General features: G+C 48.3%; 2 protein-coding genes across 2 annotated transcripts; one reads left to right on the plus strand and one right to left on the minus strand.

The window, feature by feature from the left end:
* Window positions 1-1596: 1596 nt before the first annotated feature.
* On the plus strand, window positions 1597-3675 carry LOC119284801. Its single transcript, XM_037563965.1, has 2 exons — window positions 1597-2291; window positions 3357-3675. Exons 1-2 carry the CDS (start codon window positions 1789-1791, stop codon window positions 3436-3438), a joined length of 585 nt encoding a protein of 194 aa, XP_037419862.1. The 5' UTR covers window positions 1597-1788; the 3' UTR covers window positions 3439-3675.
* Window positions 3676-4263: 588 nt separating this feature from the next.
* Window positions 4264-7746, minus strand: LOC119284812 (tubulin beta-5 chain). Its single transcript, XM_037563977.1, has 4 exons — window positions 7658-7746; window positions 6499-6899; window positions 5694-5963; window positions 4264-5204 (listed from the first exon to the last, which is right to left on the minus strand). The coding sequence occupies exons 2-4, from the start codon at window positions 6890-6892 to the stop codon at window positions 4525-4527; spliced, it is 1344 nt and encodes a 447-aa protein (XP_037419874.1). The 5' UTR covers window positions 6893-6899; window positions 7658-7746; the 3' UTR covers window positions 4264-4524.
* Between the last annotated feature and the right edge of the window lie 6039 nt (window positions 7747-13785).

Below are 13785 nucleotides of genomic sequence, written 5' to 3' on the forward strand. Positions count from 1 at the left end.
TGTTGGAAACGTGGGGACTCATTTCATAGCTTTCAGTGATCCAAGGACATATTGAGTCCATATGTATGTCGATGCTATCAAAAGGGGATCAAGTTTGCTATGAGATAAGTTTCTCGCAAAGTGCTTAAAGATCAAACTCCTAATCCAGTCAAATTGTACCTCTACCATTCCCCTATTATTCCTCATATTTTACCTAGTTCGGAGACATCAATCCACATTCATTTGGAGCCTCTGACTTCACTTAGAGTGATAGTCGTTGCAAACTCTAGTCCACTGAAAAATCTACCGTCATCGAAAATCAGATATCAAAAGGCCTCCGCTGCAAGTTGTCTCCACAGCCGAGGAAATGGAGTCATGGCTGCTGGCCGCGGTGGGAGGGGGCAACCTATGGAGGTCTCCAGGAAAAGTTGATTGGGGCTTCGCCAACATTGCCCTCACGTACAACAGGGGGGCTCTTCCTGCTAAGGAGAATGAACGAGTACTCTCCTTTTTTGCGGGTGAGAATGAACGAGTACTTGCTATAATTAGTTCAATCATGTCAGCGGTTGATGCACCTGCTGGCTGATATGTGTAACTTTGGGCTCCTCATGACATTTGTAACATCCTTGTAAACATTGTTGTGCAATAACGCTCATACATGGTTCTCCTAATTCATCTTCTTACAAAATAATGAAAGTTTTAGGTTTGTCTTAAGTCAAACTTCATTCTGTTTGACCAAGCTTATACAAAAACATGGCAACATCTAAAACACACTTTATTTGCTTCATTAGATTCCATATAAAACATATTCTTATATGTTTAGCAACGTATTGACAGCCCAAGATACGTGAATGCACCGATGCCTACTACTCCACCTTAGAAGCCTTCGTTTCGTTCCAGAAGAAATGGGGAGAGGAGCCTGTTGACGCCGACGGGGCACGAGAAAGCGAGGGGCGGCGAACCTGGGACCTTTTCTTTCGAAGGAATGGGAGAGGTATGGTATACTTAATACTCCTCCTCCCCCGTCGGTAACGGTACGTGCTTGGTCCGACGATGCCTCGCGGCTGCCGTTTTCTTCCCTTTAATTGAAAACCCTGTGATGCGTGCGTCGACTCTTTCATTGAATCCCCTTAAATCCGGCGGGTGATACGTCGTCATCGTCGCGGCGCTCCGACGATCCCCGTGTCCGCGAAACCGCGTGTACGTGCAGCAGCGCGAGAGGCCGGACTCCCGTACGCTCCGGCGGCGACCCCCCGGCCCGACGGCGACCACGGTGGTTGCGCTCGACGTACGGGGCGGTTCTTACAGTTAGAATTTGACGTGGAATCCAGCCACACGATGCGTGATTCTTTTACGTGCGCCGCATGAGATTCTGAATGTGCCTTGAACTCATGCGTGCATACTTTGCCACAGAATATTGTCCTCTTACTTGCAAGAAAAGAAAATGAGAAAGAAGGGTGACGGCCACTGAGCAGAAAAGAAGGCTCGCCGTCTGCAGCTGAAGTGGACGGAAAAGGACGCGTCTTGAAAAGAAATCCTGGGCTTCTAGATCGACCGACCGGGCGCGCTCGTCTTGACCTGGACTGAGGTGCAGATAAAGAGGAGAAGCTTCAGAAAGGACGACCCAAGGAAGAAAACTAAGCCAAAAGCGGCACCGAGCAACAAACCGATCGAGCACACCACATCACATCATCTCGCGTTCTCTAGCTAGCTACACCTACATAAGCAGCGCGGCGGCACACCCTTGCCCTGGAGGAGAGAGGAGAGCGCCGATCGTCGGACCACGGGCAGCCACACGAGACTAGCACGATGGAGGCGCTCGCTCCTGCCGGGGGCAAGCCGCTGTCGGGGCCGCGGGCGCGGCGGATCGCCCGGAGCCGGGAGGAGATGCTGGGCCTCCTCGCCGACTTCGACGGCGGCGATGGCGGCTCCGACCGCGAGCTCTCCTTCTCCGACCTCGTCGACGCCGTCAGGCCGCCGCCCAACGCCGGCCACGCCTCTGCGTCGCCGCCGCCGGCACCAGTAGGGGTCGAAGCGGCGGCGGCCGAGCAGAGGCCGGAGGAGGCCGTGGCACCGAAGCAGAAGCAGGCGGCGGCGGTGGCGGGAAAGGAGAGGAGGAGGCTGCGGAGGCGGCAGAGCGACAACAGGGGCAGCTGCGGGGGAGGCGCGGACGGCAACGGCGTGCTGCTCAACTTCTACGTGCCGGGGCTGCTCACCCGGAGCATGACGGCGCCGCGCCCCGGCCGGGGCGTGATGCCGGCCGCGGGGGCACGGCAGACCGCGCCGCCGACGGTTGCCGCCGGCAAAACCAGGTGAGCTTTTCTGTTCGCAACCGCCAGAGCTTCTCGAAATTCGCGCCATGGATGGATGCAAACCGCAATGATTAACCTCTCCGTTCAAACAGTAATTAGCCATGCAGTCAAATAGTCAATGAATCTTCCAATACTAGTACTATCATGTAGTAGCACTGATTGCTAATAATCATGTCGAAATCTTTTCTACTCCCTCCATTCTTAAATATAAGTCTTTTGAGACATTTTAAATGAACTACAACATACGAATATATATAGATATATTTTAGAAGGTAGATTCACTCATTTTATTGTGTATGTAGTTATTTGTTGGAATCTCAAAGAAACTTATATTTGAGAACAAAGAGAGTAGTAACGAGAGTTATAGTACAGTGCTCCCTCCATGTCAAAATAAATGTCTCAACGTTTTATTAATTTTTATTTAAAATTATATTAAAGTTGAGACACTTATTTTGATACAGCGAGAGTAGTAGGTAGCAGGTGAAGTGCTCGTTCAGTCGCTGTAGACATGGCCGAGCACCAGTGAAGTCTCTGACTAGTACTACTATGGTTGCACTGAATATGTCCAACTGCATTGCTAGATTTTTCTTCTGTTTATAATACGGAGTACATGATAGTAACACATCTCGCAACCATTATAAATGCTCATTTAGTCACGTCATTGTTTCCAACCCCGCAACAAAACGAGTGCGTGGCCGCGAAAACCCTTTCTCCAACAAACGGGTTTTAAAAAGGACCAATCACCAATCAATCTGCGTTCTCTCAGGATCTCACTTCCTTTGACAATTCTCCTTTAGACCACATGATTAAACCTTTTGACTTTGGTAGCACTCGACTCAGAGAAAAATTGGAACAACTCATGTTCAGCGATATGAAAATGGAACGGCGACGACGACAATCCGCCCGAAGTTTGTTAAAAACAAGGGGGGGGAAACACTGACCAAAGTGCAGAAATACGCAAATACTGTTCAATACGTTCTTTGTTTCTTTCTTTCTTTCCGAGGCTACTACATGTTCAATAGTATCGACCACCGCTAATCTGTTTCGGACGTTCAAATGTTTCAGGATGCAGGCGTCGCTGGACATCGGCTGCTGGCCGGCGCTGTGGGGCAGAGGCCGCGACCACCACCGGAACAAGCCGGTCTGAGAGTCTTCTATTCTTCCATGCACATACAGCCTACTCGTAGTCTGAACCTTTTTGTGCAGCTAATGCGAGCCTTTTTCCTCTGCTCACGCATGTAAATTATTATCTCCTGTTTTTGTAAACGTGGTTTGTGTTGGGGCCTTGTTTAAACTGCGTTTGGTGCTGCTGTAGCGCTGTGTGATCTTTCTCGAAAGGCAGGCAGCCACGGATGGACATGTCAACTGTAGGCTTACTTTGTCACTTTGTGACTTTGCGAGATCCGGCGGTGCTGTTGAGTGAGAGCACGCGATGCTCCTTTTCGACAGGCCGCCTCACGTTCCCCGTGGCGTGCCGCTGAAGCGATGCATGTGCAAAGCTCGCACAAAAAGCAGAACCAACCGAAATCTCGGCGGTGCGTACGTGACCTCGCTTTCAGTTTCAGTAGGCGATAGATAAACGGAGGCTGGGTGGTGATGCTGGTGGTGAGTACACAAGACATGAAAACGATTGCTGTGATTCAGCTGACTGAATCTACCACTACCAGCTAGCAGCCTAGTACGGTAGTAGTATAAGGTTCGGGGACGAGCCGTCCTTGTAGCTTGGCGCCCGGCGGAGGCACGTCTGCGTCCAAACCAGATACGATATCACTGCCGGTACCGGCCCGCTGAAGTCAAGGCCAGAGACAACGAGATAGACAGGCAGTGTCAAACGATGCCGACTGCACATCATGGCACGTAACACATCGAGGCGGCGACGTGGCAGGAAAAAGAAGAAACTGCGACCGATGCATCCAGTCCACTGCCCTCGAGGTGGTGGAGTACTTGACAATGACAATCATCACAAACTATGTGAAGAAACAGCAAACATTGCATTAGGATTCAGAGCCAGACATATTACAAACCTGCTACTAAGATCTCAAGTTCACCAACAAACTGACTACCGGATTAACCCGACACAGACAAACTACACAAGCAACAAGTCCACGACACCCCGAAGACGACGGGGGCCAGCAAGCGCGAAACACACACACTACTAGTAGCAACACGGAGCCATCAGAAATAGCCCCGGGCAACGATCAAGGAAGATCCACGGAACAGACCTCGCTGGCCCCTACTCCTGGAGGTCGGCGTCGTCCTCGTCCTCGTACAGCTCCTCCTCCTCGTCGGCGGTGGCGTCCTGGTACTGCTGGTACTCGGCGACCAGGTCGTTCATGTTGCTCTCGGCCTCGGTGAACTCCATCTCGTCCATGCCCTCGCCCGTGTACCAGTGCAGGAAGGCCTTGCGCCGGAACATGGCCGTGAACTGCTCGCTCACGCGCCGGAACATCTCCTGGATGGACGTCGAGTTGCCGATGAAGGTGGACGCCATGGACAGGCCCCTGGGCGCGATGTCGCACACGCTCGACTTGACGTTGTTGGGGATCCACTCCACGAAGTAGGACGAGTTCTTGTTCTGCACGTTGATCATCTGCTCGTCCACCTCCTTGGTGCTCATCTTGCCGCGGAACATGGCCGAGGCCGTCAGGTACCGGCCGTGCCGGGGGTCGGCGGCGCACATCATGTTCTTGGAGTCCCACATCTGCTGGGTCAGCTCCGGGACCGTGAGGGAGCGGTACATCTGGGAGCCGCGCGAGGTCAGCGGCGCGAACCCGACCATGAAGAAGTGGAGACGCGGGAAGGGGATCAGGTTCACCGCCAGCTTCCGGAGGTCGGAGTTCAGCTGGCCGGGGAACCTCAGGCAGCAGGTCACTCCGCTCATGGTGGCAGAGATCAGATGGTTCAAATCTCCAACTGCAGAAAGTAACATGAATGGTTAAATGTTAAGACACAGCAAGCAACATAATTCTAAGCACAAAGCAAACAGTCTTTATAACTGTGACTGAAAATGTGTTTGGTTTTGTCAGATTAGCATGACAACTAACAGTCATTCTCACAAATCCAACTTAAGCAAAATCTCAACCAAGACAGATCTGAATCATAACAGTGTAGTAATTGAAGTAGTGCAATACTGCAGAAGTGCATCCAAATGAATGCCCTGAGCAAATAACTCAAGCACAAGAGTCCATTTAGAGTTTCAGAGCATGTCTAAGAATTAACCAAACTGCTCTAAAGGAATAGTCGGGACAAACATTATCCAAAAAGGGAAGCTAATGGACTACATCATGTTACCGTTCTTCAGTTGTGACTAGTTAAAATATTCAGAATTAGGAAGATCCACTTGACATCATGCTCACAGTCATCTGTAGAAAGTAACAATACAAAGGTACAGATTTCACTTACAGCTGGGAGTGGTCAGCTTGAGAGTCCTGAAACAGATGTCATAAAGGGCCTCGTTGTCAAGAACCATGCACTCATCTGCATTCTCAACCAACTGATGGACCGAAAGAGTGGCATTGTAAGGCTCAACCACAGTATCAGATACTTTCGGTGAGGGGAAAACAGAGAACGTAAGCATCATGCGGTCAGGGTACTCCTCCCTGATCTTTGATATCAAAAGGGTCCCCATGCCTGATCCAGTACCACCACCAAGAGAGTGGCATACTTGGAAACCTGAAAACATAAAAGGATGCTTAAATAATGATTTCAAGTGGACAGCGGTAAAGCTGAATATAAGTAGATAACCACCCTGAATAGATAACCACTGTTTAGACACAAATAGATGAAAGCAGCATAGGTACATAATCAGTAGTTATGCTAGATGTCTCACTATCAGAATAATTCACAAGACATGCAAGCAATATGTATCATGACAACAATACAGAACAATGTAAGCAGAGACCTAGTACTAACTCTGAATCATACACCAAGTTATCCAAGTATGCAAGGTTTCCAACCAGTGCCCTTATACACAAACAAGTAATCATGGCTATACAAAAAGATGCATACAAACAGAAGATGCCACGGCATCAACGCATAGCATTACTGGCATAACAAATATTGTAGCTTAAAACTTCTTGTTGAGTGACAACATAATTCAAATCTGCATACCATGAAATAGTGTGTTCTTATCCAAACTGAACTTAATACATGTAAAGCCTGCCATAAGGATTCTAAACTATCGCCAATTTAATTCAAGTTCAGTTACCTTGAAGGCAGTCACAGTTCTCAGCCTCCTTCCTGACAACGTCAAGAACGGAGTCAATGAGCTCAGCACCCTCGGTGTAGTGACCCTTGGCCCAGTTGTTACCAGCACCAGACTGCCCAAACACAAAGTTGTCAGGGCGGAAGATCTGCCCGTACGGTCCAGTACGGACACTGTCCATGGTGCCCGGCTCAAGATCCATAAGGACAGCACGGGGCACAAAGCGACCACATGAGGCCTCATTGTAGTAGACGTTGACACGCTCCAGCTGCAGGTCAGAGGTGCCGACATACCGCCCGGTGGGGTCGATGCCATGCTCATCACACACCACCTCCCAGAACTTGGAACCAATCTGGTTTCCACACTGCCCACCCTGGATGTGCAGGATCTCCCTCATCTTCTCTCTGAAATCATAGATATACAGGGTAAGCAGGACTCACATACTGCAGTAGTGGTACAGCGTGGGAAATGATTGATACAGCTAGATTTATTTACTCAAATTATAGCAAGATCTGACTTGTTTGGCTTTTTCTGAACGCAATCATCAACTATTTGGGGCTATTATGAAAACCAAACTCTATGACTAGCAACATAGTCCGAGTGTTCACGTGCAAGCTACTATTTAAAATGAGAAGATATGGTTACACAGTAAATTCAAAATAAGAACGGTGCAAAATCAAGCCGATAGCTAGCGCCTACCTAGTTAACACCAGGATAAGTTTCTCAAAATCACATCTGAAGAGGATGTGCTCAGAAATCAGGCTTTCAGATTCTCTAATGTTGGGAAACCACGGCATGAACTAGCACCAAATCTGCTCCAAACATAGACGCGTCACCTCCGCCAGATCCCTAAAAGCGCGCCTCAGATCTACTGCTCCAGGCGCAAAATCTGACGGGAAATCCCCACAAAACAGATCCAATCTGCCCCCATACAACTTGAGCACAAGACAAAGCTATCAGATCGACGCATCCCACGGCCAAAATCACCGGATATACCCCCAGATCCGCGCACATTTCCTACTTCCTCGCCCAAAACGACCTCGATTTTTCAAATAAATTCGAAAAAAAACCCGGAAAAGCACCGACTCATACGCAGCGACATACCAGATCTAGTCTAGAACGCAATGGCGCAAGTAAATTCGGGAAGCAGCTTGGAACTTACGAGTGGCGAGCGCGACGAGAAAGCGCAGTGGGGAGTGAGGAGTGTGGCGGCGAGGAGAGAGTGGTTGTGGGGCGGGCGGAGGGCGACGGGGCGTCCGGGGGCAGGGAGAAATATATATATAGCCGTAGGAGGGGGACCGCGGGGCAGGGGCTAGATCCGACGGCCGACGCGCGTCGCTTCAAACGGCCGGCGCGATCGGACGGCCGAGGTTTTCACTTTTTGAATTTCACCGTGGCGAGCGGACGGGGCTGCCCCTGGGATATTTCGCATCGCTGGCCGCCCGCTGTCGGTGTGACTTGCTGCGTTCTTTTCGGTTGGTTTGCGGACGCGGGTACAGACAGGTGGGGTACGGGGGCGCTGGGCCCGTGAGTCGGTGGGCGTGGGCGGGGATGTGACGGTACGGCGGAGGTGGTTGCGGGTGGGAGCAGGCTGCTGCTGCGCTGGGCAGTGGCCAGCGGTGGCCGGTGGCTGCGCACGGGCCATGGGCACGGCTGCTCGTCGGCAGGGGTTCACACCGCGAGCTGGCGGAGATCGTGTGTGTTTGGAGAAAATTTGTCCAACTTTTTCGAGGTAATTTTTCCAACAATGCCCCTCCATGCATTTAATGGCCTGCCACCCCATAGTGTTGTTTGATTGTTATTTTTCTATATAGTAGGGGCAATATGGTCATTTAATAACCTCTAGTAAGAGACTAGAAACTTTTTAGTCTCTGCAAACAAACAGGGAGGGACTTTTTAGGGACTAAAGACTTTTTAGTTGGGACTAGAAAAAGTCCTAGGACTTATGATCAAACAGGGCCTTCTTTGTTGGGGACTTTTTCGAATTCAATTGAGGGTTGGTACTTGTTACTGGAAGGTTAGAATTTCTCGCATAATTGTGCGACTAAAGGCGCGTTTGGTGGGAGGGACTGCAACAGAAGCGCTGCCCTAGATGGAAATAAAGATGGAAAAGTGAATTATGCTAATTCCTATGCTACTTGATTTTTTTATAAATAACCTATTCATCTTTAATCACGAAGTATAACGAACACCGGAAATAATAAAAATTACATCTAAATCTTTAGACCACCTAGCGACGACTACAAACACTGAATCAAGTTGAAGGCGCGCCACCTCATTGCCCTTCTCTCGCCGGAGCCGGGTGAAACTTGTTGTGGTAGACATTCGTCGTGCTAAGGCCTCATAGGACCAGCGCAACAAAACAATAGTCGTCGTCGATGAAGAGTAGAGTAGATCAAAAGGATCCAACCTGAAGATACACGAACGTAGACGAACAACGATCAAATCCGAGAAAATCCACCAAAGACAGATCCGACAGATACACACCTCCACACACACCCACTATCGGAGCTAAATCCGACAGATCTCGGGTGGGGGTCTGGGTCCCGAGTTGGTAGTCTCGGCTAGATGGCAATATGAAGAAAAGGGACACGTGATTTACCCAGGTTCGCGTCCTCTTGAAGAGGATGTGGATGGAGTACAAAGTATAATTGATCTACCTCAAGATCGTATGAATGAGTCTAAAGTCTTGCCTCTACGAACTAAACCCCTCGGCTTATATAGGGGTCGGGGGGTACCTAGGGTTACACATGGTCGGTTGTATCTAGAGATAAAAGTGTTGAATATTTAAATACGCCTTAAAATGTGTGCTAAGTCTTCCAAAGATTCCATCTCGAGTACGTCGAGGGTTGTGACAAACATAGCCCATTCTTCGGTTTTTGTCTTTCTCATCGGTCATTTGACATATTCGAGCAAAACTGGAGGCGATGGGTCGAGACGGTGAGTTCTCCCGCTCCGCAACCAGAGACCCATGTGCGCGACGATGATCCCGGTTTCGCCGAGGACTCCAAGGTGGCCCTCATCTTTAAGGATGGTTTTTTTATTATCCGAAAAGTGTTGATGAGTCTGAGGTCGCCTTCATCATTGATTGCGTGGTGATGGTGCCCTGGATTAGGGGGTACTCATCACGTCGGCCTGTCATTCATGGTTCGAGCCGAGGACCACCGACAATCGAAGAATGGGCCACATAAGTTGTGGCCCTCGGCGTACTCAAGATGGAATCCTTCAAAGACTTGTATACTTCAAGGCATATTTTCAGCATGCTTATCACTAAAAGTGTCCGACATATTTGTAACACTAGATACCGCTCGGTCCCTATATAAGCCGAGGGGTTTAGTTTGTAGAAGCAAGTTAGAACTCATTCATACGATCTTGAGATAGATCATTTTGTACTTTGTACCCCATCGCAATCAATATAATAAGAGCAGGACGCAGGGTATTACCTCTTAGAGAGGGCCCTGACCTAGGAAACATCGTGTTTTTCTCTACTTCATGTTACCATCTAGCCAAGACCACTAGCGATCCGGCGGTTTTAGCACTGACATTGGTGGCCCATACATGTCCTGTTGCGTGGTCGCAAGGGCTCGATGGAAGCATCGATTGGCGATCAAATCCAGTCTGGCACGATCCTAGCGCCATACCATCAAGACCTCGGCTTAACCGAGACATAGGAGAATCTTGGAACTCGTGCGTACTGTCAGGGCATAAATCCCGACGAACCAATCCCGGTAATCAGATCCCCTGCCGTATCTTCGGATCCAACCCAAGATCCTCAAGCAATCATGCCCCAAAAGCCGGTTTTGCACCTGCCATATGATACCAAACGAAGTCCAAACACGATGAAACCTTACAGTGATTTTGTCTAGACTACGAGAGACCCTGGAAGCTTCAGGGAGAGACCAACAGATATATGAGGGAGCGACAAGCTCACGCAGCGCGCCTCGGGAAGAGAAGGCGCCATCGGCACTTGTGGCCCCCCTGAGCACCCTTCTGACATAATGCTTGGCCTATAAATTCCCTAATATTCCAAAACCTCAAAGCGAGACCCGAAACAATTTTATCACCGCTGTGAGCCTATATTCTTCCGTTGTCCCATCTGGAAGCCATTTCTGTTACTCTACCGGAGGGGGGAACCATTGGGGAGGCAATCTTCATTGACATTGCTGCCTACATGATGATGTGTGAGTAGTTCCCTTAGTAGCTAGATGGCTTCTCTCTCTCTATCTCTCTCTCTCTCTCTCTCTCTCTCTCTCTCTCTCTCTCTCTCTCTCTCTCTCTCTCTCTGGTCTTCAATACAATGATCACCTCTGAGATCTATTCGATATAATTCTCATAGTGTGTTTATTGGGATCCGATGAATTGCGGGTTTATGATCAGATTGTTCATTAAAACTATTTGAGTCTCTTGAGATTGTATTTGTTGTATAATTTTATAGCTATGTATGCTTTTCGATCTATAAGTCTTCTTTGGCCAATTGGATGAGTAGATATTCAGAGGGAGTGGTGCATAGTAGTGGGTTCAATCTTGCGGTGTCCTTACTCTGTATTAGGAGGAGTTGCAAGGCACATATTGTATTCTTGCTACCAAGGATAAAACAACGGGGTTTGAAAATATTGAAGGAAATATGCCCTGGAGGCAATAATAAAGTTGTTATTTATATTTCCTTATATCATGATAAATGTTTATTATTCATGCTAAAATCGTATCAACCAGAAACTTAGTATATGTGTGAATACATAGACAAAACAGAGTGTCCCTAGTAAGCCTCTACTTGACTAGCTCGTTAATCAAAGATGGTTATGTTCCCTAATCATAGACATGTGTTGTCATTTGATGAATGGGATCACGTCATTAGGAGAATGATGTGATGGACAAGACCCATCCGTTAGCTTAGCATAATGATCGTTTAGTTTTATTGCTATTGCTTTCATCATGACTTATACATGTTCCTCTGACTATGAGATTATGCAACTCCCGGATACCGAAGGAACACCTTGTGTGATATCAAACGTCACAACGTAACTGGGTGATTATAAAGATGCTCTACAGATGTCTCCGAAGGTGTTTGTTGGGTTGGCATAGATCGAGATTAGGATTTGTCACTCCGTGTATCGGAGAGGTATCTCTGGGCCCTCTCGGTAATGCACATCACTATAAGCCTTGCAAGCAATGTGACTAATGAGTTAGTCACAGGTTGATGCATTATGGAACGAGTAAAGACACTTGCCGGTAACGAGATTGAACTGGGTATGATGATACCGACGATCGAATCTCGGGCAAGTAACATACCGATGACAAAGGGAACAACGTATGTTGTTATGCGGTTTGACCAATAAAGACCCATCCGTTGGCTTTGCATAATGATCGTTTAGTTTTATTGATATTGCTTTCATCATGACTTATACATGTTCCTCTGACTATGAGATTATGCAACTCCTGAATACCGGAGGAACACCTTGTGTGCTGTCAAACGTCACAACGTAACTGGGTGATTATAAAGATGCTCTACAGATGTCTCCGAAGGTGTTTGTTGGGTTGACATAGATCGAGATTAGGATTTGTCACTCCTTGTATCGGAGAGGTATCTCTGGGCCCTCTCGGTAATGCACATCACTATAAGCCTTGCAAGCAATGTGACTAATGAGTTAGTCACATGATGATGCATTATGGAGCGATTAAAGAGACTTGCCGGTAACGAGATTGAACTAGGTATGATGATACCGACGATGAAATCTTGCGCAAGTAACATACCGATGACAAAGGGAACAACGTATGTTGTTATGCGGTTTGACCAATGAAGATCTTCGTAGAATATGTAGGAGCCAATATGAGCATCCAGGTTCTGCTATTGGTTATTGACTGGAGATGTGTCTTGGTCATGTCTACATAGTTCTCAAACCCATAGGGTCCGCACGCTTAACGTTCGATGACGATTTGTATTATGAGTTATGTGATTTGATGACCGAAGTTTGTTCGAAGTCCCGGATGAGATCACGGACATGACGAGGAGTCTCGAAATGGTCGAGAGGTAAAGGTTCATATATAGGACGATGGTATTTGGACACTGGAAGTGTTCCGGGTGATACCGGGTGTCAGGACCCCGACTCAATGCCACATAGATCTAGCATGTAACACTTCATATCACTTTGCGGCCTCACGCACGGTATTCCCACGGGTGTCGCCTTACCTTTACCCGGGACCGTTTGCGCCTTTTGGCACACGTATATGACAGTGTCGCTAGCATCCATATGATAAGGAGCCCGGGCTGACATGGCTAGTCGTAAACCCAAAGTGGCACAAACTTACAGGGACAGGCATCCATGACCCAGCATCGAACGTGTCGGTCATCAGCGAGTGAATCCAGGCTGTAGCACTGGGCTAGCAGGACTCCGGTGAACCGGGCTGTAGCGGGCTAACAGGACTCCGGTATTCATCGCGTGACATTTCCCCGAAGGGACAGACACAGGAACGAAGAAGGACACATGCCGGCCAGCCTAAGTGTTCCGGAGCAGTAGCAAGCTACCATGGCTCGGTGGAAACACTAGGAGACATTTCCCGGTAAGAGAGGCTACTAAAGATAAACAACTAGATGGTCAGATCCCACACATACCAAGCATTTCAATAGCATACACACAATATGCTCGATATGTGCAGATACAACATGGCATCACAACATGACTCTACGACTCAAGTAGTTTATTCAATAGGCTCCGAGGAGCGAGACATTACAAACATGGGTCTCATGACCCAACAATCAGAGCATACAAGTCAAAGCACAAGCGGAAGCTATCATGTCCGAGTACAGACTTCTATAAATGAAAAAGGCTGAGAAGCCTGACTATCGATCAGATCCTGCCGAGGGCACAAGATCGTAGCTGAGGTATCAAGCTAAACGTCGAAGTCCAAGCGGAACTACTAGTGAGACTGAAGTCTCTCTGCAAAAACATAAAATATGCAAACGTGAGTACAAATGTACCCAGCAAGACTTACATCAGAACTAACTACATATGCATCATTATCAACAAAGGGGATGGTGGGGTTTAACTGCAGCAAGCCAGCTTTGACTCGGTGGCTAACCTGAACTACGACTGCAAGTAACTCTTTCGAGGTGGCGCACACGAGTCCACATATTCACCATATCAATACACCACTATGGATCCGCTCTCGTCCCCCTACGAGAACGCCATCCATAGCACTCACGCTTATCTTGCGTATTTTAGAGTATCCACTTTCACTTGTCTATGAACTGATATAAGCAACCCAGAAGTCCTTTTCCGCGGACACGGCTAT

Source organism: Triticum dicoccoides, chromosome 1A (genome assembly GCF_002162155.2).
Source record: "Triticum dicoccoides isolate Atlit2015 ecotype Zavitan chromosome 1A, WEW_v2.0, whole genome shotgun sequence".
Taxonomy (NCBI): domain Eukaryota; kingdom Viridiplantae; phylum Streptophyta; class Magnoliopsida; order Poales; family Poaceae; genus Triticum; species Triticum dicoccoides.